Source organism: Vidua macroura, chromosome 6 (genome assembly GCF_024509145.1).
Source record: "Vidua macroura isolate BioBank_ID:100142 chromosome 6, ASM2450914v1, whole genome shotgun sequence".
Lineage (NCBI taxonomy): Eukaryota > Metazoa > Chordata > Aves > Passeriformes > Viduidae > Vidua > Vidua macroura.
The window spans coordinates 23,223,001-23,246,215 of NC_071576.1; the positions used below are offsets into that span (position 1 = coordinate 23,223,001).

General features: G+C 43.3%; 1 protein-coding gene across 3 annotated transcripts; it reads left to right on the forward strand.

Moving 5' to 3' along the window:
• The first annotated feature begins 7 nt into the window (after positions 1–7).
• AREL1 (apoptosis resistant E3 ubiquitin protein ligase 1) lies at positions 8–22,878 on the forward strand. Of its 3 annotated transcripts, XM_053981419.1 has the most exons (20): positions 8–87; positions 4,987–5,229; positions 6,384–6,443; positions 7,104–7,330; positions 8,943–9,180; positions 10,160–10,329; positions 10,408–10,588; positions 11,284–11,531; positions 13,246–13,323; positions 13,823–13,964; positions 14,345–14,466; positions 16,211–16,286; positions 16,695–16,804; positions 17,318–17,497; positions 17,647–17,772; positions 17,967–18,096; positions 18,173–18,231; positions 18,396–18,485; positions 19,379–19,554; positions 19,733–22,878. In XM_053981419.1, the coding sequence occupies exons 2-20, from the start codon at positions 5,139–5,141 to the stop codon at positions 19,833–19,835; spliced, it is 2,607 nt and encodes an 868-aa protein (XP_053837394.1). In that variant the 5' UTR covers positions 8–87; positions 4,987–5,138; the 3' UTR covers positions 19,836–22,878. The 3 variants fall into 3 exon arrangements, with proteins under 3 accessions (XP_053837394.1, XP_053837396.1, XP_053837395.1); XM_053981421.1 differs by lacking the exons at positions 19,379–19,554; positions 19,733–22,878 and having other exon boundaries at positions 17,967–18,065; positions 18,396–18,482; XM_053981420.1 differs by lacking the exons at positions 8–87; positions 6,384–6,443; positions 7,104–7,330 and having other exon boundaries at positions 5,165–5,229.
• Positions 22,879–23,215: the final 337 nt, after the last annotated feature.

The window sequence follows — 23,215 nt, forward strand, 5'->3', positions numbered from 1 at the left end:
GGGAGCGCGTCATCTCCGGCTGCCAGCGCCGGGCACCGGCGGCGCGGGGCGGCGACAGCGGGCTTGCGGCCGTCGTCGGAGACCACGGTAACAGCGGCAGCGCGTTTCCCTCCCCGCCGCGGGGAACGGGCTCCCGGGGCGAGGGAGCTGCATCCGCAGCCCGGGCGCCTCGCCGTGACGGGCGTCCCCCGGGGTGACGGCCCCGCTGCCGGCCCGGAGCACCCGCGGTCGGCCTGGTACAACCGCGGCGGGGTCCCCGCGCTGTCGGCGCGGGATGGCTCCGGGAGCGCCGCGGCGGGGCCGGGAAGGGCCGGGGCTCCCGGCGAGCGGGAAGGGCCGGCTCTGCCTGCCCGGCGGCGGCCTCTGGCTCTTCACTTCGGCTTAGCCTCGCCGTCTGCGCGGCGCTGCGGGGTATCGGGGCACGGCGGGTAGGTGGGGCGGGCTGGCGCCTGGGGAAGGGCCGTGGAGATTGGTGGCCCCGCCGAGCCCACCGCTGCTGCGGGCTGCAAGGGGAACCGCAGCACACCAATCGCCCTCCTCCCCCTCTTCTTCTCTGTTTAGCAGAGCCGGGACGTTATGGAGGTCTTCAGCCCACTCACTCGAGCTTGCTGGACTGTTTTGGGTTTTTAAAGAGTTTTAATGTAGTAGTGGTTTTGTCACGTTCTAGCTCATGAGCTTCTTAATGAAAAGCAGTGGGTTGTCATTATCTTTAGATTTTACCTATATTTGTGACCAGAAATCTTAGCGAATGAGCATAATTTTAGCTGTACTTTATGCAGCCATTATGGTGTAGTCTGACCCAAAATGTCTTTTCTGCACATGAACAGAAATGTTCTCCAAGTTCTCGGACTGGTCTGGGACACTTGGTTTCTTGTGCCCTGTGCAGGGAAGGGAGAAAGAAAGGCTTTTCTCATTAAAGCTTCTGGGATTAGTGAGATCTTGTAACTGTTGCTATCTTCCAAATACAACCGGTTTTATCTGGTGTGCTGGTCAGAAAAAGCAGCCAATGAGGAATCACTCAGAATTTTTTTCTCTCAGGAGTGGTGACCTCTGTAGAACTGTGACTGATGCTCTGACAATAAGAAAATTAGACTGAAAGAAAAACTGTGTTTATTAGGAAAACTATAGCTGAGCTTTCTACCTGAGTGATCATACCTAGCTTACATCTTGGTCGAGGAAATGCAGTTGGTAGAGCTCACATGATGCTGTTCAAGTGACCCTCAGTGGTTTGGGAAGAGAAATAATTGAGGAAGAAGGGGTGATCTGCTTTCCCCACCGATGTACAGCATGGCAAGTGGCTGAATTTTGTCCTGGCTCAGGAAGCAGATTTAGTGGCAGGATGAGACTGGCCTGAAAGTTGCCATCTGGCTGGCTTGCTGTGTTTGAGGAGAACGGGAGGAGCTGACAGCACTGGTGGTGGTTCATTTGCAATGAAAAGTCTTTAGACTTAAGCAGTTGACAGAAGTTTTTTTTTGTTTTGTTGGGTGGGTTTTTTGTTTGTTTGTTTGTTTGTTTTGTTTTCCTGTTGCTACTGTTTTATATGGCTTGTATGTAAATGTATATGACAAATTCCATCCCTATTAAGAGAATGACTGTTTTGTGTAGACACTGATCATTGATGCAGCTTTTGTCCTTGACAGCTGATACTGGATCCTGCTTAGTGCTTTTTGTGCTGACTTTTCAGTTTTCTGTGAATGTATTTTAAAGTTAGGTTCTCGTGGGCATTTGTTGGTTTGTGCCTGCTTTACTTAGTGTAAGAAAATACTGTCTCTTTTGCTGGAGTATAGTCATCTGTGTGTGGCAAGAGACAGACATGCCATTTGTGATAGACATTTGTGCTCATGGATTGAGAGAGATTCTGCACAGAGATAAATGATTCTCTTATCTTGATTGGATGAGGTAGTATTAAAAAAGTATGAAAAAAGGCTTTAAAACAAAATTAAAGGTTTGTTGTTAAAAGAATGGCAATTTATCAGTGCACCAAATAAAATCAAGAGGCACAGCAGATTTCCTAGGAGCTCAGTACATCTGTTCTGTATAGCATGCCCCAGCTGGTTTTGTAGCTGTAGCCACATGAATGTGCCATTACTATGTTATAGTTCCTTTTGTGTGTGTTTCCTTCTGGAGCTCTGCACTGTGTTCCTCTGGCTTCAACAGCAACAGTAACACAAACTAAATGTATTCCCATTAGTGAACTTCCTTTCCTTGCTCACTTGAGGAAGCAATGGCACTAATGCAGTTTGTTTTATGATTCCATGCTGTCTACCCTGATTATGCCAGTACCTCTCCTTGAGTCAAACAAAGGTGAAGCTTTCAAATCCCCATTTTCCCTGCAGGTGGCAGGAGACCATCGCTTACTCTGTCCTTGGATCAAGATTACTAAGACCTGTTGGATAATTCAGCATCTTTTTTTCCAGCCTAGCTATGATGGCACCTTATATTGCTGCTTTTCAGAATTTATTTCCCAGATTGTTACCCAGCAGTTCTTAGCAGAGATACCATTTTAGTTCACATCTGCATTCTGTTAAGTGAGTGGCAGTGAATCTTGGATACCACCTACTTGCAGCTAGGTTCTTCACCTCAATATGTTCCAGCTGCAAGAGCACCTTTAAAGCTGCTGGCAGTGAGTAAGCTAGAAGGAAGGTGACTGTATAACAGCCACTTCATCTCTGGTGACCACCTGAGTTGGTATATTGTTTACCACATCATGTAGGGATAATAAAATGACAAGTTGCTGTGCTGATTAATTAACATAACTGACATAACTGATGTGTCCAGCAAGTTCAAAAATTCTGCAAACCAGATTGAGAGATTCAGATTCCAATAGACTTTAAAAAACATGAAGTTTAAATGGTGGATCTTTCTCTTTCTATGCTTGAGAGAGAGAGGCTGTGTAACCTGTAGTATGCCTCACAGAAGGGAAGCAGTTGTGGAGTGAAGCAGAAATAGCTTGAGTAGATGAACTCACAGAGACAACTTTGTGGGGTTTTTTGTGGTGTGAAGATACTGGTTCTGGAAGATGCTGGAGGGAGATCTTGTAGATATCTAATATTGATTAGTTTCTGTGAAATTCCTCAGCTGTGTGGGGAGCAGTCACACACCTTCCACAGACAGGCCAAGCAGGAGCAGAGTTTCAACCAGTCATTTGTAGCACATCTTGGATATGTACTGTGAAATAACTAAAATACCAAGGAAGTTGCTAGGTCTGCAGTCCTTAACACACATAAATTTATGAGTTTAGAAAGCTGATGCTTTACCTAGGAGGAGAATGAGAATTTATGCCCTGGGGACTGCAACACTGTTGCAGTGAGGAAAAGTAGAGGAAGGAGGAAAATAAATGAGTGGGTGGGACTTTCCTTGAGATTGGAGTGAGGAAAAGATGGTGAAAATCTGGCTGTTTCTGCAGCACAACCAAAAAGCTCTGCACAGGTTTACTGGTTGATTTTCATGTGCATTAGAAAGGTTAGTAGAAGTGTGAAGGCAGCCAGATCTGTATGATTATTGGCATGGGGGGAAATAACAGCCATCTGAAGAGGAAGGCAGAGGGGGGGGGACTAAGGAAGAAATAACAGCTGAGGTGGTGGCATGGCAGACGGGAGGAGCACATCACATCCCCAGAAGAGGTGACTATCTTAACAGACAGCTGCCTTGGTGAACCTGGCTCTGTTGTTTTCATTCTCACTCCTTTAGGTAATCTGTGTTCCGAATGAGCAGATACTGATTGTGTAGGCTCTGTGGTGTTTCTTCTGGCATGTGTCCTGGTTTTTGTGGGCTGCGTCAATCCTTGCTGTTAAATTTTAATTTTTTTATTTCAATCTTGACAGTAAACTGTAATTTAGTGAATAGTGCTGCTGAAGCTGAAATCCCTTATAAGGATCTCAATTTCCTGAATACCTAAAAGAACAGTACCAAACCCAAAATCTAGTTTGCTTTGTGGTTCAAGAATTCTGAAAACTTTATTTTCTTTTATTTTGAGGCTTGACTACAAATAGCCCTTTAAATCTGGGCAAAATCAGTTTAAGAATAGCATATAGCATTTTGTTGGGTATAAAGACTTGAAGTGCTACCTGATTATAGAATAGTTTGGCTTGGAAGGGACCTTAAAGATCATTTGATTCCAACTCCCCTGACATGGGCAGGGATTCCTTCCACTAGACCAGGTTGTTCAAAGCCCCGTGCAACTTGGTCATGAACACTTCCAAGGATGGGGCAGCCACAACTTTTCTGGGCAACCTGATCTGGTTCCTCATTACTCATATTGAAGAATTTCTTCCTTATATCTAATCTAAACTTACCCTCTTTCAGTTTGAAGTCCTTCCCTTTGTCCTATCACTACATGCCCTTGTAAAAAATCCCTCTGATCTTCTAGTACAGTGGGCAGTTCTTCATTCTCTCAGTCCCTGCATTTGTCTTCTGTGACTTGGTTGATGTGGCTAGAGCAGTTACTAGTGAAGACTGAGGGGAAAAAATTGTTGAGTACCTCAGCCTTCTCATTGTCCTGGGTAAGCAGATCTCCTGTGTCCTTCTGGAGAGGGTACATGTTTTCCCTAGTCTTTCTTTATCACTAATGTACCTATAGAAAGTTTTCATGGTGCCCTTGATATCCCTGGCAAGGTTTAGTTCTACCAGGGCTTTACCTCTTCTAACCTGATCCATGGCTGCTGAGACAATCTCTCTGTATTCGTCCTAGGATATCAGTTCTTGCTTCCATCTCCATGAAACCTGTGGAGGCAAGGATATGTTTTGTTCCATCTTGAATGTGTTCATTTCAGGGGGTCCTATAATGAGATGAGATTGTGACAGATAGAGGTTGAGGATATGGTGAAGCTTTGCACCTCATCAACAGTGGTACATTTATAGCACCTCTCCTGGATTTGATGTCTAGTGATGCTCTTGCATCTTGCACCTCTCATGTGTTTCTGCTTGCTAGATTTATCCACAATGTAGACATCTAACGTTTCTCTCTCTTTTTTTTTGCTTTTGCAGGCTAAAGGAAACAGCACTGCAGGGCAACCCTTTTTCTACAAAGAGGAAGAAACTGCTGTGCTCCAGTCCTTGTTTTGCAGCAGTGATTCTGTGATGCAAGTTCCAAGAGTTACTCTTTCTGTGATAATCTTCTCTATGGCCTCTTCTTGCTGATGTTTGTCCCAGATCTGGGCACAAAGCAGAAGGATGCTGAAGAATGGGTACCCTCTTTTTGGCTTTTAGAACATGGGCACTTCTGTAAAGGTATGTGATTGCTCTTTGGTTGAAGGGCTGGACTATGTGCCAAGGCCAGCAAAGGGGATTTGCTGGGCTGGAAAGTCATGGCTATTGTTGGGGGGAAATACCTCGTTTAAGCTTTCTGCATGCTGATGTTTGTTATTGCTGCTGTTGAGGTGGCTGATGAATAACTCCCCTTTTGTGTTTGTTTAAAAAAAAAAAAAAGGCAGCTTGAATGCACAATGTAGCTTCTCATTAACTGAATGGTGACATGGTGAGCTATATTGTATGCATTACTGTATGCCAAATCCTTTGTCTAATTGTCACACACGTTTTTGCTGCTGCTCTTGTTCCATGTGTCAGCTATGTCTTATCAACCCTACAGCATGTTGTTCTGGGTGTGGTATTTTTACTACATGTTTGTTTAGCAGTCCCCTCAGTGAAAACTTGAGTCTAGATTGCTGTCTCTTAAAATTGCTGTAAACTTAATGGTATACAAACAGAAGGTTTTAGCTTTTGTGTTGATCAGTGAGAGTTTCAGCAGAGAGCCTCCACTTCACAGAAGTGAGAAGGGGACTCTTTTCCAATTGCATTTGTATGTTCTGTAGTAGACTTGCAGGGTAAAAATAGATTCACTGCTGCCCTAAAAGGATTTTGTTTTTTCTGAACAAATGGGGATGGTCTTATCTGCAACTCTTTTATTCCATAGCTTTTTCTTCCAAGGTTGCTGGCTAAGGTTTGGCTTCTGTCCATTTTGGTGGTGGCTCTGTAATGTATGCTTTCATATCAGAATAGAAGATAACTTCATGCTTGCATGTAGGTGTGACAGTTTGGATGAGTGGCTTTGGTCACTGTTGTTGGAGTTGGTGATCCTGCAAAAAATATCTCCTTCCTGCAGAGCCTTACCCAGAGCCTGCTCTTACTGTTTTCAGAGGGATGATATGTTGTCCTTCTTACAGATCCCTGAATCTGAATGGGAATTCTGTTATGGAGGGAGAACTGTTAATTGTAGCATGTTATGCTGTTCACATATTTCAATCTTATGGAATAATACTTTAGGGATGTCTTTGGAAAGGAAGACAAGTGATCAATAGGCATATTTTCTGAGGAACCATAGATTAAATTTAGGCCAGTGTGTGGAGGAAGTCACTGGACTGGACGTGGCCTATTTTGTGTTCTAGATGCAGCTGTGATCCTCGGCTGTGTGTCTCACCGAAGGGACCTGATGTTTTACATTATTGGTAAGTGAAGGGAAGGCTGCCACTGTATTTGATGACCTCTCCATAGGCTTTAGAAGGGTTTTTTGAAAACCTTTGATTTAATTTTAGTTCAGAGTTTACATGACAAACATGAAGTTACTGTCACCCCACATTGTGCCTTCCACCTGGCAGACTTACATCTTGACCATTCTTCTTGATCCAAAAGTCCTTTCATTGGCCTAATTCCTAAGCCATCACCTTACTTTTTGTTCCGAGAACTAGTGGAGGGTTGTTGCCTCTGTGATGCTTCTTAATCCAGCCATAACGTGATGTGCAGAAATTGTCTGGTTATCTGTTTCCCTTAAAGGAATCTCTGTAGTTCTAACTTGCAACTTGAAGGGAGTTCCATGTCTCTGTTGGGATGTCCGCAAGCCTTACCTGAGACTCTCTACCACCTTTAACTATTTCCTTTGTTTGCAGTCATTTGCAGAATTTTAAGAGACTTGGTATTTTCTAACCATACTTGTATCATAACACAAGCCATAAATGTTCACACAATAGCATCTGCCTTAAATACCTAATTTGCATTTGAGTAGAATACCATTAACAGAAAGGCATCTTTGGCTGATGCAGAGGGGATTTTAGAGCCTGACTCAGCCACCTTGGCTTCTGCACCCACCCTTTGTTCTCTCCCTGCTGCAGGTGGGATCACAGTATCTGTTGTAGCTTTCTTCTTCACCATTAAGTTCCTCTTTGAGCTTGCCGCACGTATAGTCAGCTTCCTTCAGCATGAGGACCGGGAGCGCCGAGGGGAGCGAACTATTTATGACTACGTGCGAGGCAACTACCTGGATCCCCGGTCCTGCAAAATCTCCTGGGATTGGAAGGACCCCTATGAGGTGGGCCATAGCATGGCCTTCCGAGTGCATGTAAGGCAATATTTTTGTTTCCATGCAGCTTTGTAGGCAGGAACAGAGGTCTGAGTTAGGAGTGGGCTCCTCAAATGTTTGGGGTTTTTTTTGTTGGGGCTAAGCCAGATGTAACTGAGCAGTGAGTAACTGGCAAGCTATCTCTTTATGCCTTCTAGTCTGTTACTATGTTGCAAAACCCTATAAGTGTATATTTGAGGTTTGCACTTCTTAAAGTCTCATCTCCCTCTCTTCTGAATCCTCCGATGAGCCAAAGGAGACCAGGCTTATCCTGATTGCTGCTTCCTGTACTGGGAAGTGAGTAGACTGAGCCTTGCGTTCAACAAACGTGGTGCTATCTTTTGGTTGTACAGCTGAATTTGGGGCTGTGGGAATAGGCATTTTACCAACCCAAGAGCTGTAAAGCTTCATGGCCACTCCCCATCAACTGCAAAATGGATTGTTAATCTGTCAGACCTGGAAAAGCCTGCCAAGGACCCTTGTTTCCCTCTAATTCCAAAAGGCCAAGTCTAGGGGAAGTAAGCTGAGTGAACACAGAGTTTGGAGCTATGTGGAGAACTTGAAAGGTTTTGCTGGGCTAATGTGCCTATCTTTCTATCCCACCTTCCCATCCAGGAGGATATCAAAATAAGAAGATAGGTTCAGCTAGGTTGCCATGCCCATCCCTCTTGGGAAGGTCTAACTCCAGGGCACAGGCTGTGAAAAAAGCTGGGGGGAAAGGGACTTGTTCTGTTCCTACTATTTAAATTTATTTCCTTCACCTTATTGACACTCATGAGCTCCAGAAATGTGCCTTTCCACTTCATGCTTGTGTGCCATTTGCTTAGCCCTTTATTCATCAACAGTAGCTTTGCATACACTAGTTTCTCCTGATGTCAGTCAAGATGCAAACTACTTCAGGCCTCACACCCTCCCTTACTTAGAAACAGGGAATAATAACTTTTTCCTGACTGCAGGCTGATTGCAGATAGTAGGAGGCTCTGGCCAACAAGCTGCTGGCTCTTGAAGAGCCATGCATATAGAGTTTCAAGGTATAATTCTTTCCTTGCAAGGAACTAGTGGTTGAGGTATGTTACCTTCTGAAATTGTCCAGGAGATCACTTTGGTGACTGAGCTGCCTGTGATTTTATCTAACGTGTTGTTTTCATTATGATGCTTCTCAGCAGTAAAGACTGGGTCAGCTCCTTAGGTCAACATCTTCATCACACTCTTTTCTGTAACAAATTGGTAAGAGTTTTTTCAGAGCTTAGCTGTAGAAATGAACAAGATCTGCTAGTTTCTCTAACAGGGTATGGCTTTACTTTTTTCCTTTTGCTAGTGGGTTCTCATGATTTCTGCTCTAATATTGCACTACAAGTGCAGATGGGAAATGCCTAGAGGCATGTTCTTTTCAGGGCATGCATTTGAACCCCAGCACAAAAGAGAATGGGGCTGTTCAATGCCCACTTGTCCTTGTTCATTTTGGAGAACACAGCCTGTGTGACAGAGCTGTCTATGAATTATTTTTCCTTTTTTGAGCTGAGGTACTTGCCCTTCTCTAAGGCAACTTGTTTTCTCTTCCTCTGTGCGCTGTATGTTTTTGCTGACCTGGACTTCTCTGTTTCCCATGCAGTTATTCTATAAAAATGGGCAACCCTTCCCTGCTCACCGACCCGTGGGCCTGCAAGTTCACATCTGCCATGTGGAGTTAGCAATTGATATTCCTGTAACCCAGGAAGTTCTTCAAGAGCCCAATTCCAATGTGGTGAAAGTGGCTTTCACTGTGCGCAGGGCTGGGAGATACAAAATCACTGTAAAACTCGGTGGCTTGAATGTGGCCTACAGCCCCTACTACAAGGTTTTTCAGCCAGGTAAGATCTAAGTGGCCCTGTAATGATTCAAAGTAGATTTAGAGGTATTGGAGGCCCTAAGGTAAACGTGTTTCCTGCTAAAATAGGTAGGTGACAGGGAAGGGGTTACCCTTCACCATTTTCCTCCTGCCATGTGTGGATCCCAGCAACAGACCCATGAGTAAAACATACTTGTGACTACTAGTACATAATAAAAGAGAAACTGCTTTACAGAATAAGTCATTAGTGCTACTTAAAACTGTCATGTCCTCCATTTTGCAGTAACTTCTTCATAATCCATCTAGTAGTCAGAGAGTGCCTTTTGTGAAAGTATTGAGTTATTTGTATCTGAGTTGGAGATGCTGTCATAATTTGCCTCTTCTTTTTCTGAATACCCTACTCTATTCTTGTAAGCTTCTGGAGGAGTTGATACCTTTGATTACACACTTTGGTAAAAACATTTCCTTTTTATCTATCTAAAATTTGCTTTGTTTTTTCTACTTTTGTTTTTTTTACCCCACTTGGCTTCTTTTGTGTTTCATGTACATTTCATTGAAAGGACCTCTATTCTTTGCTTTGTGAATAGATACAAAGCTTGCTAAAATATCTCTTCAGAAAGAAGAAGCTCAGGTTTAACCCAAATAAATTTTGTTTGGTAAGCTGCATTTGCAGGTTTTCTTAGGTGTCAGCTAGCTTATATTTTGTATGCATAGTGGGAACAAGTTCCTGAGCAGAAAGTTAGAATGGTGGAAAAGCATTCTTTAGAGGACTAGTAACTTAGTTTGCTATATTAGTGTTAAGTCTCTGATCCAAGGCACACTCTGTGCACTACACCATATTCTTCAGTGCTCAGATACTTTGCTTTTTTAATGTAGGAGCATAGAATGTGTTTAGATTTGATCCATTTTCAAGGATATTATGCCCCTACTTGCTTTTCTTTTGCTTTTTGTAGCTTCACTTTGGAATTTATTTGACTCTAAATTATTGTTGTCTGTTTCAGGAATGGTGGTTCCCTCCAAAACCAAAATTGTCTGCCATTTCTCCACTCTGGTGCTGACCTGTGGGCAGCAGCACACTCTGCAGATAGCTCCCAGAGATGAATATGACAATCCCACCAGCAATTCTGTGTCTTTGATAGATGAGCACAATTACAGCCTCTCCATCCATGAGGTGAGTACAACCTCACTCCTTGCTGCTTGACTTCAGGTGAGCTGGAGAGCTCCTTTTATTAATTTGTTTTCTGTTTAGCTGGGGCCTCAAGAAGAAGAGAGCTCTGATGTGGTGTTTGAGAAGTCTGTGGTGTCCAATCGGCAGACTTGTGAGGTGTTCTTCCGACTCACCTTGCACTCGAGGGGGTGTTTCCATGCCTGCATCTCCTACCAGAGCCAGCCCATAAGCAATGGTGATTTTGACATCATTGTTCTAAGTGGTGAGTCAAGACCTAATCAGTATTCATTCTTCAGGTGTCCTCTTGCAATGTGCTTTGCATACTCATGTTGCAGAGATATTTGGGGCTTCTCTGCAGGCAGGCCATGATTACTTGCTAAAGGAAAGCCTATTCATTTAAAAATACTAAGGTAAATGAATTTGCTTCTAACAGGGGAGATCTCTGGGAGCTCATGCTCTCTGATCCATCAGCAGATAAAAAAAATGTTTTTCCCCTATTTCAGAAGGTTTACCTCTGACATTAGGCAATGTTTATTGCTTGCTAGTAGTTGGCACCTGAACCAGACATGTATTGTATGTTAAGTTATATGGAGGAAGAACATTGCATGTAACCTATATGGGTTTTCTTTTTTTTTTTACAATGCTATAATTCCTGGTTTCTTCAGGGTTTAGCCAGACTTCAGTGTGGCTGTCAAGTGGCTATACCTTCAGGCTGGTGCTCTGAAAGGGAGGTTCTCTATGCCTTTTTTCTTCAACCAGTCACTAAAAGACAAATAGCCATCTTTCATCCCACTCTTGGGTTCACTTTATCAAAGTTTCACTTGACCAGGTTTTCCTTTGGATGTATAACCTTTTCTTTAAAATCAAAGTCACTGATTTGGTGGCGGCCTGTGCATTCTTTTTTCATTCTTGACTCCATTAGGATTTACACAACTCTTTCATATCTATTTCCCTCAGAGAATGAAAAGAACATTGTAGAACGCAATGTGTCCACCTCAGGTGTCAGTATTTATTTTGAAGCTTACCTTTACGATGCTCCTAGTTATACCAACACTCAGTGGCAATTTCCACCAATGCACCCGAGCTCCTCCCAGCGCCGTCCTTCTACTGCAATTGAGGATGAAGATGAAGATTCTCCTTCTGACAGCCAGACCCCTGAGAAAGTGAAGAAGCCTAAAAAAGTGTACTGCTATGTGTCACCTAAGGTAGATATCAGAAAGCTGCCACACTGGAGTGCATGTTTAAAGTATGCTGTAACTGAAGAGCTTCCTTGTGCTCTGTATCTTAGCTCCAGATTCAGGTGCCTCAGATGTGGTTTAAAAAGGGTTTGCTTATGGCAAACATGGAGCTTGTGACTGAGAATAATGTTAAAATGAGCCTTGGAAGTTTTAGGAGTGTGTTTTAGAACTTGAAGTTTTAGGATTGTGTTTTTAGATTTTAGGATTTTTCTAGGTCTGATTCAAATCCTACTGGAAATTCTCTTGCTGATTGTTCAATAGATATTCTGTTTGCCTTTCCTTTGCTTTCTTCAGGTCAGACCTACAAATCCTATTCTCAGTTTCTGACACCTGTACATTTCAACTTAAGAGAATGTCACCTTCTCAGATTTTATGTCTTTGTCCTGTTTCTGGAATGTTTTGCTGAAAAGAAAAAGGGAAATAATGGTCAGAGAACAAAGAGTAAATTCATAAGCAGAAGAAACAGAAGAAACTGAGAGTTCTCTTATAATAAGAATATGTTAACAGTAACTATTTTCCATTGTTATTGCCTAAAAGCATTCAGAAACTAGAAAGAAAATTCCTCTAAATCTAATAATGAATTTAAATTCATTTTGTTCATCTATATCTTCAAATGCATTCTGAAAAATGCAGTGATAAATACCAAAGTGAAAGGCTAATCCAGGAATTGCTTTCTTGCCAAAGGGAAAAAGAGGGCTGTGAATGGATGGAGGGAGCTGCTAGAGATTTCTAAATCTGTGCTGCACATGGCTCTAAGAACTCACTTTGAGTGCTATGTCCTTGTGAGCTCAGCATCCTTTCACCCTTGGTGTATTGTTTTGGACTTCCATACTCTTCTCTATTGCATTACCTGGTAAAGTAGATCATCAGAAGTGGGTACTGTTAGAAGCTCCCTTTAGGTGCCAAAGTTGTTAATGTGATTCTTAGGCTTGCATAATTGTATCCCTGGATGTCTCTATGTATAGAAATAGAAACAGTAAAAAACTGTCACCATGCTGTTATTTTAAAGAGTTGCTGCTCGTATTTGGCTTGTTTGTAGACAAATGCTCATTGTCAGTTTTCCAATCATTGAAGCTAGGAAAGGTTTGTGCAGGAAATGGTTTTCTTTTGTCTAAAGATGCTAAAATTTCATCTTCACTTACTCTTCAGAAGACAGCAGTTGTGCAGTTAGTCAGTTGTTCTGGCAGAAATACACTGAGAGTAAATTTCTGCAAATCTCATGGATTTAGCAATTGCAAGTGCTTTTTAAAAGATGTTTAAAATGGTCGTGAAAACTGGGGAGTGATAGGAGTAGTCCGTTGGTGTGACTTTTGGTAGAACCTTTTTGTCAGTGCATTACAGTCTTGTCCTGAATTCAGCTTCTCAAATGTGCTTAAGATTACTTTCCAATTGGACTGGTGACATTCTGCTGAACACAATAGCTTACTGCTGTAAAATCTGTGTCATGCTGGCATCCCACATGCGTCATAAATGCACGCAGTGAAGTCCCACTGACAAGTTGCTTATGGTTCTGTGGAGCTTTAAAGGTTTTCTCAACTATTGTGCCAAATGCTGCAGAAACCTGTTCCTGGGGTTGAAGGGAGGTCTAGACTTACAGATCTGTACTCTGCCTCATGTGTTTCAGGGACAACCCTTAACAGATATGTGACATTAACATTTTCTTTTGCTTGTCATTACTCAGCAATTCTCAGTGAAAGAATTTTACCTGAAGATCATTCCATGGCGTCTTTTCACCTTTAGAGTGTGCCCTGGCACAAAGGTGAGCCTCTTTCCATGTACCTGTCACTGCACTTCCATGTTGTTAGCTTGTCATCCTCGTGAATCACAAGTCTCTTTTTTCCTTTTGGAGAGAAGGGCTTCCACTCACAGAACAACATTGTCTGGCATGAATTTCAACTCTGCAATTCCCTCTCAGTGCCTAAGTTTTTCTAATATTTGTGACTAGGAGCCAGTCTTATCACTCTTTCCTGCCTTTGGTCCCAATGCTAGGCAAAAATCTTGATTCCTTTGCATTTTTCTTAGTTATTTTCCTCATAACCTTCCTAAAATGCTGTGATTGTGTCCATTGAAGCCCTCAGAGTTGTCTGTGAAGTTTAAAGCAGCCTCCTAAATGGAGTCTGGATGCTTGAAATAGTTTTCCTCTTAACATGGGGGAGCAGAGAAAGTCTTAAAAGCACAGGTGGTGTTGCTCCATCTACTGAACATACTGTGCCTTCTGCATGATGGGTTTACCCTTTCTTGCATCTTTTTGCTGCTAGTTTTCATACCTTGGTCCTGATCCTGTGCACAAATTACTGACACTGGTGGTGGATGATGGGATCCAACCCCCTGTGGAGATCAGCTGCAAGGAGAGGAACATCTTGGCAGCCACTTTCATTCGCTCTCTGCATAAAAACATAGGTAAAGGGACAGTGAGGTGGGTACAGTAGTCAGGAAGTTAGCACTTGGGTCTGCTAGTTTCCCTGGGGATTGCTGGCACTTTTGATGAGAACTCTGGTTCCTGGAGTATCATGCTCTGTTCCTATTCGTGCTTCCAGTGAATGTACTTCATCACAGCAGCTGTTTCCTTTTCAGCTTGGTTTCTCTGTTAGGCTCTTTGTGAGTATGAATACCAGCAAGATTAATTGCAAAACTACCTTGAGAGTTCTGTCTCCAAACCTTGCTGTGGTAAATGCACTTTTGGGCTGTAAAGCTGATCTGTGCAGTTAATCTTAGGAATGCTCTGTAGATGTTTGAGGTGTTGACATCTCAGGCCTCACCCAAATTGTCACTCTTCTCAGGAGGCTCTGAAACCTTCCAAGACAAAGTGAACTTCTTTCAGCGAGAGCTGCGTCAGGTGCATATGAAAAGACCTCATTCGAAGGTCACGCTGAAGGTCAGCCGCCACTGCCTGCTGGAGTCGGTGAGTGAGTGAGTCATTTTACTTTAGCCCAGTGCTTCCTCCATCCTTTTGATTCTGCTCAGTGCCTAAAGAAGTCCAGACTGGAATGTGCTAGGGCAGCCATGCTAAAAATGGTTAGTCCCTCTGTTTCAAGGCAGATGCCAGCAGGCAGCTTTAGGAGGAGTTGTTAAACATAGGAAAGGGCTGCTCAGGGAGGCTGTGGAATCACCATCCTTGGAAGTGTTCAAGAAAAGCCTGGATCTAGCACTTAGTGCCATGGTCTAGTTGACAAGGTAGGATCAGTCAAAGGTGAGAATTGATGATCGTGGAGGTTTTTTTTCAACTTGAATGATTCAGTGATTCTGTAAAGAGATTCATAGCCTGTAAAAGCAGGAAATCTGCTGATGCTACTCTGTCCCTACTGTACATTGGAACTCGAGGCCTGTAGAGAGACTGTCTACCTGGACTAGATTTGAGAGCAGAACATAGAGCTCCTGAGTCTTTATCTACTGTTTTTCTGGCACAGAGCCATTCAGCAAGATAAGCTGTCAAGTCAGATGTTCCTGAGCTGCATGCAATGAAACTCTTGCATCAACAGGCTACTAGTAGTGGTTCACAGTGATGATAAAATATTCTGTAGAGTCCCTTAGTAAAATCTTCACCATGTCTGACCTGAACTGTTGTGTTTCCAAAATAGAACTTAGTCATTAATATAATATAGTTCTTAAGTGACATTCTAAATACTTTGTATGCTGGGGAGGCAGTTATCCTAACTTACTGTTTCCACCTGTGTCTTCTCACAACAGTAATGTTGCAAAGATGGAAAAACCATTTCTGAGGAAAACAGGAGTGGCTGGGATTTCCCTTGATTTATACTCAGTAAATCTGTGTTTCAGAATATTTTCTGCATGTACCAGCTTGCAGTGTTTATGAGATTATATTTCAGTTAATAGCTTGGACAAAATTACTTCATTTCTAACCAGTATTTCCATGACTACTTTTTCCTGTTATTTTGGAAACTCCTGCACTGTCTTGAGCATTGTTACAGTCTAGTGAGACAAAATTAATCTAGTGCTATAATAATGATGATGATGATGATATTAATAAAAATAAATATAAGCTCTAGTGACCAAGGTTGATAGGCACAATGAACGTGTTTAGTCCAGAGGTGTAAGAAGTATGATGTTCTAACCTGTTTGAGGATAAACTAAGCCAAAACTACCTGTATGACTGAAGACTACCATGTAGCTTTTAAAATTTTCTTTAATTGGAGTCGAGAATCAGGGCACAGGAAATTTTAGACACTTGGGGTATTTTATTACTTTTTTGCATCGTGACTTGCTGTAAGTATGAACTCAGTAATTCTCTTCAAGCTATTTTGTAGTGCTCTTTGAAACATTCCTATTTTAAATCTAATTCGTGGGCTGAAAGTGCTTTTCAGAAATTGCTCCTTCCCACAGGCATTTTAAAACTTCAAACAATACTTTACTGCAGCCTTGAGAGTGATATTTCTGTGCTAAGACCTCACACTGGTTTTAAGATGAGCTGTATTTTATGTGGGTAATGTGTCTCATAACAGAAAATGAGGAATTGGCTTCTGTCAGATAAGAATTAAACCTTAGGTGTTTCTAATTTTTACTTTTATACTTTCAAGTGCTAGGCTATTGGGATTTTGTGTTTGCCCATTCACATGTACAGGACTGCATATTGGGTATGGCGTGTCAAGCAGTAATGGTTGTTGCTATTTTCTTCTTCTGTTTTTCAGTCATTTAAAGCAACACGAAATTTTTCTGTTTCTGACTGGAGCAAAAACTTTGAAGTGATTTTTCAGGATGAAGAAGGTGAGTTATCCTGTGAATATATATGCAGAGGAAGCAAAAGGAATGATGGCGGAATAGTTTTAGTCTGAAATTCTGGTTTCCTGTAGTATGTCCATTCTTTTGTGGCTTTCTAGCCCTTTGATTTTCTCACAGATGCTAGTGAATCATCCTGCTGGTGCTATTCTAGAGCTACTTCACATAGGGACCTTATGTAAATCCTGCCCCTCTAGCCCTAAAAAAACCCCAAAGAAACCAACTAGGAGTAGGTTTGGGAGAAGAACCTATAGTTTTGCAGTCCCTGTTTACTGCCACGTTGCTACAGAGCTGTTCATTGCAATGAACTCTTGTGTTGGGTAATACTGAGCAGCATGCATGAAACTCTTGAACTGATAACCCAGTTTGGATGACCAAGCTTGTTTTATTTTGTAGCTCTGGACTGGGGAGGTCCACGCAGAGAGTGGTTTGAGCTCATTTGTAAGGCATTATTTGATACCACCAGTCAACTGTTTACCCGCTTTAGTGATAACAACCAGGCCTTGGTGAGTCTGTAGTTCCTATGCTGAATGCACAGAAATGTGACCATTGATGGCTAAACAATGCTGCTAAGTGCTGTGCTACCTTACTCTTCTTTAGCTTGCCTTCATAGTCACTTCCAGTGTCTTTCTCAAAGCTTTGCTTAATGATCTTAACCCATTGAAGTGTCAAAGAACTGGCTGGATGAGCAGTAAAGGGTGGCAAGTCAGCAGGGAAGGCTGGATTTTTGGGCAAGAGGAGATGACACAAGAGTGTTTAGAGGTTTGGTTGGGTCTGAATATTTCAGAATCAATTTCTGATTTCAGAATTCAATTTCATACAGCTTCTTTTCCGTGCACGTGAAACATGTTCTTCCTACACAGGCTTAGGCATTTTATTTCTATTGCTTGGCTTTGAGGACATTACACTAAAGCTCCTTGGCCAGCTTGAGAGATGTAGTGACTTGAAATGGTCCCGTATTTGCTATGTGTGCTAGTCAGTCTGGTACTTGGATATTTCATTTTGCTTCTTCTTTGCAGGTGCATCCAAACCCAGGGCGTCCCACATATTTACGGCTCAAAGTCTATGAATTTGCGGGCCGCCTGGTAGGAAAGTGTCTTTATGAATCTTCTCTGGGAGGGGCTTACAAACAACTGGTTCGAGCTCGCTTCACTCGGTCCTTCCTGGCTCAGATCATAGGACTTCGTATGCATTACAAGGTAAAGCTTCCCAGCCCTAGCTGAAGTCTGTGTTGGTTTGGGGAGAAGTTGAATGTTGGTGTAATAGCACACCCAGAATTCTGGCTAACAATGTAAGGGTTTTTTTTGTTCTTCTCTCTATGTCCCTGCTTTCTTATTCTTTCACACAGTATTTTGAAACAGATGACCCAGAGTTCTATAAATCCAAAGTGTGCTTCATACTGAATAATGATGTGAGTGAAATGGATCTGGTCTTTGCTGAAGAGAAGTATAGCAAAACAGGACAGCTGGAGAAGGTGAGGGAAGCAATTCCTGAAAGTGGGAAAGTTTAACCCCTACTGCTTGCAGCAGTGGGGACCGAGAACTCTGCTATGCCTCAGAAAATGGAGCTTACTCTGGGAAGTAACTCCTTTCTTGGTTTCTTTGTGGATGAGAGTTCAGGTATGGGAAATGCTACTGGTCACACTCATGTCAAGTGTTCTGTTTTCAGGTGGTAGAACTAGTGGCAGGAGGGGCTCAAGTACCAGTGACCAATGAAAACAAAATCTTGTACCTGAATCTGCTTGCACAGTACAGGCTGGCGAATCAGGTTAGAGAGGAGGTGGATCACTTCCTGAAAGGTAACGTGCTGCCTGCTCCCTGCTCCTCTCTGCCTTTATGTCCCAGGGCATACCACATGCTGCTCTTCTCTTCCAGGTCTTAATGAATTAGTTCCTGAGAACCTCCTGGCTATTTTTGATGAGAATGAGCTTGAGGTAATTGCTGCCTCCCTAAGCAGTTCTACATTTACTTCCCCTCCTGTCTGACAGGAAAAACCTAAATGTTTCTTTTCTGAGGACTTTAAGTATCTGCAATTTGCACAGTAGCTGTTGCCTTTCCTGGGCTCCTGACTTTCTGACTGCAGTCTCTTGCCTTTCAGCTGCTTATGTGTGGTACTGGAGATATCAGTGTCTGTGACTTCAAGGCACATGCTGTAGTGGTAGGAGGATCTTGGCACTTCCGTGAGAAGGTAAATGAAAGGACAAACGGAAAAATTCAAGGGTGAGATAGGACTGCACACATTATGATGTAATGTTTCCTCCTAGAGAGATCCCTTCTGACTGACTAGAGCTGATGCTTAATCAGATACCAGCAAGTAAAAATTGTCAGCAGTGGTCTCTTTAAAAAAATCCAACACAGCTCTATTTAAGAACAGTTCAGCAGGGAGTCAGGAGGAGTTGGTGGGAATTACTGCTACTGAAGATGTTCATGGTGATATACTTATCTCTAAGAGATGCTTGAAAAACATGCTTGCAGCCCACATGTAGTGTTTGGAGTTGAGTGCTGGGGTACTACTGATGTAGTAGCCTAAATTTGTACCCTCTAATGGTTCTCATCCCTTTCTGCATTTCCCAGTGGGAGGGGTATGGGAATAGTAGCAGCTTTGTTTAGAAAAATAATGGAAGCTGCCAAAACACCCCAGACAGAAACAGATAGAAACTGGTATTTTCAATCTGTAAACACTGGGATGGTTCCACTTGCCTGCAGAAGTACCAGATGATGTGAAAACCTAAAAAAATAACATAGTGCAAGAAGGAAGTGCGCTTTCTGCATTGTAAACCTACCTCATTGCCTATGCAGGTATTTCTAAAAATAAAATCTCTGTGGGGAGAGCAGAAGCAGAAGAAGCCTTTCTGCTTTAAGGGAAAGGATTGGTGGGAGATAGTAGTGTGGGACATCTCTTAACTGATTAGGAACTATGTAATACTTGCCTCTATGTGTCAGCCTGGTAAAACAAATCAAGTCTAACTGTTAATAGAGCACTTGCTTGTGACTGCCATTGACTGATATTCTTTTAAGTTGCTGATATGCTTGCTTGATTTCCTTGGCTGACCTGTCTTTACTTTTCCTGGTTTGTAACAGGTCATGAGGTGGTTTTGGACTGTGGTCTCCAGTTTCACACAGGAAGAGCTGGCCAGGCTTTTGCAGTTCACTACTGGTTCCTCCCAGCTGCCCCCAGGAGGGTTTGCTGCACTCTGTCCATCTTTCCAGATCATTGCAGCTCCAACTCACAGTACTTTGCCGACAGCCCACACTTGGCAAGTATCCTGGGCTGGTAGCACTTTCTTCCTTGTGCTTTTGGGAATGACACCAGCCAGTTGTAGTGGGCAAACAGTGTAATGTGTGTGATGCTTTTGTCAATCCATCTAAAGGCAGCTAATGGGGATGGTTCCCTCTCAGACCTAGTTTGAATGAAATTTTTCTTTTTTTTTACAGTTTTAACCAGCTGTGCCTCCCTACTTATGACTCCTATGAAGAAGTGCACAAGATGCTGCAGCTAGCTATCAGCGAGGGTTGTGAGGGATTTGGCATGCTGTGATTTCCCCTTCCCAGGGGACCATTTAGCCTCTTGGCTCTTTGTGGCAAGACCCAAATTCAATCCTCTGCTTGTTCTCCTTCCCTTCACTTGGGCAGTGGAGGCAGAGCAAAGACTCCATGTAAAGGAATTTGTCATCCAGAAGATGTCATGTGGCCTTTCTGTATCCCAAATATGTCATCATGAGCTCATTTTTTCCCTTTTCCTTGTTCTCCCTTTGGTTTAATGTGAAAAAGCAAAAGGACTGGTGCATTTGTCAAGGAGATATTGCATTTGATTTCCACACACCCTGTATACCCATTCTTCTGTGAGAAGATGAAGTTCATAAGCAGAAGTTACATTGAGGTGCAGGAGATCTGCTGAGCTACCTTTACCGTAGCTCTCTAGCAGGAAGAGGGAAGACCAGCATGGAGCTCTGCTGGAAGCCTTGGCTCATAGGAAGTCTTAGTAACTTCCTTTACCCTGGCTCAACTCACCCAGTGATACTCCCTGATATCTCACTATGATTCGTGAGGGGAGTAGAGTTGTCCATCCTTTCAGCACCTGACCCAGAAGGGTTTCTGGTTCTGGTTCTCATCTTGCTCTGGATGCTGTTGTTGCCTGTGCCACAGAGAAAAAAGGGCAGTATCCACTGGAGGGAGTAACCCAAAGAGGAAAACAATCTAATTGGAGCACAAGTGCTGGCCCTGACAGTGATCCTGTACTACCTCCACCAGGGTCCAGCAGCAGAAGCGCCCTTCTCCAGCAGTGGCTGGTAATTAGCTTCTGCAAACTAACTGGAAGAGGAGTTTCTCCTCCATTGAATGTTTCTGACAGTTGATGTTGCACAGGAAGCTATTCCATGCCCTCGCCTTCTTTTCCCTTCCTCAGGAGAGAGTGTATGGGCATGAGTGTGATCCCTCAATGCTGAGCACCAATGCCTATCCCACATTCACCTTCAGGGTATGTATGTTATGTGCTAACAGTGACAGATCAATGAGCAGCTACAGTGCGCACTGTGCTTGCATTTGTTGTTGGGATGATGGTACTGGGCAGAACATGGTACCTCCACCCCAGCATCCCACAGGATCTTGGCTTCTACCTCTATCATACAGCAGCCTGAGGCTTCTCTTTCTCTATTGCATTTCAGGCAGAGTGTCCAGGGAGTTGCTGGTGCCTGCAGAACAGCTAGATTTCTGCCCTTCCAACCTTCTTGCCATCTTTCTTCATCTTTCCTTTCCACATGTTCCATTCAGCGCTGTTAGCTTTCCAGCACAAAATGTTAACTAGAATTTCACTTAAGTGGTCACTCAACAGCTTGCACCCACTATTGTCTGGCTTGTGGAGAAAGGAGTGGATAGACCAGAATGAGAAGTAAGCTTATGACTGGGGTCTGTTGTAGTAGGCAATCCATTTAGCCCTTCCCAGGGAAGTAAAGGGAAGGGGAATCTGGGAATCTCGATGTGTTCTTCAGTGAAGCAAAATTCAAGATCTTCGCTTTCTAGAGTCTACAAGTAAGTCAAAGGCATGCAGGAGTCATAGTGGGAGAAATTCATTGCTACTACCTGCAATGTAAGCTTTCACTGGATTATGGAATTGCTGGATTTCTTCCAGAATGGATTCTCAGACTGGCATCCCTGAGCTAATTTTAGAACACTGTATTGGATAAAATGTCACATCATCCTCTTCAGTCCCCTTCTGCTGTCCTCAGGCTGATCCGGTCAGACCTGAGCACAGTATGGATATTTTAAGTTAACTGTGTGTGCTTTTCAAATATAGCTTAGTTGAATTGACTGGGAATTTGTGGGAAATATTCTACATCTATAAAATGTTTTTAAGGCAGCACCTTAGTCATTCTTGGGCTGAGTGTGTTACTTCTGTACAGAAAAAAAAAGCCATTTTGGTGCCAAAAAGGCTGTCAGCTGAACATTGAGACTACTCAGGGGGATTTCTTTGCCTTGTGAATTCATTCCCTCACTGGCACCGAGGTGCTGCGAGGCTGCCAGCTTGATGGTTGCCACTGTTGTGCTCTGACAGATCACATTAGTAGTGGCTGTTCTCCCTTTTTTAGTGCAGGCTGCATTCTGCAAGGTTCTGACCTTCTTTGGGTGGAGAGTATGGTACCATTTTATTTATACTGCAGATGGCTTCCATGGTCAGTAGAGTTACAGCTCCTGTGTTCACCATGCCACTGCTTCAGTGCGTTCCCCAGGGACTGAGAGGAGGTGATGGTGCTCAGCTTAACTCAGTTTGTTGAGAGGCATGGCTTTGTGTTTTTTCCATATTGTAGCCTCACCTGGTTGAGGATGTTTTCAGTCCTGTAGATATGGGCCAGCTCTGACAGCGACATCTCCCTCAGGAATCTTCTCCCTTCTTCTCTTGAGCTGGCCTTTTTTTATTCTGAGGATGCTGACCACTGAGTGCACTTCTACTGGAAAGAGCTCCTAAATGCTTCTCATTTCATTGCAGCCGGCACCCAACACTTCCCAGCAGCTGTGAAGATGCCAAGGACTTCCTTCCTAACAGAAGTGCAGTCAGAACTGGGATGGGTATCTTAGTCAACTAAACCCATCCCCTCTGTTTGCATAGGCCCCTAGGCTGCCCCCATGTTCCTGAGTTCCACCACAATATTTCTAAACTTATCTCTAGCTTTACGCCCTTTCCCAGTACAGTCACTTTTAATGCTGCCCTTAGCGCTGGCAATGGGGATGTGCTTTGGTCACCTATACTGTATGTTGCTTCTTGCAGAGGTTCATTACTTCCCTTTTTTACTCCTTATTTATTGGCAATTAATGGAGGCTCTTCTGTAGAAATCATTAGGATCCTGATACCATCTTAGGTTCCCTGTTTCCTGAAGCTGCTTTGAGGTGCAGGGGGCCTGGCTTCAGCCTGCACCTGCAGGCCATGTTGCATGTTTATAGAAACCAGGAGCTGTTGATGATACAGGTCAAATCCTACTTCCATCTGGTGAATTTCTGGCAGAGTTCAGCCAAAATTTGGAAGCCTGTGGTTGTACTAGCTGATTTTGTAAATAGTTTGTATAATAAATAAAATATTTTAAAAATGATGCATTCTCAGCTCAGCATTCTTTCTGGGCTTTACAGAGAGAATCAAACTGGTGCTGTCTGTGGGCAAGGGGCCTCTCCAGGTCTTCAGATGTCTAGCAGAAATCTGGTGCAGGGGGGAGGGTATGGTTCTCCACCTGCAGCCCTTCAGGATGACTGACTGAAGCCAGGACCTGTGAGTTTTTGGGAAGAGGCAGGACTCTGGGCTGGGGCTTGCAGGCTACTGCGAGGCCTCACTGCAGGTAGGCTGGAGAATGCTGTGAAGCAGCTAGTAATGCTAGAAAGAATTCTAAGGACTCTTTTATGTAAATTAATAATGCAGTTGGTGCAATCACTTTT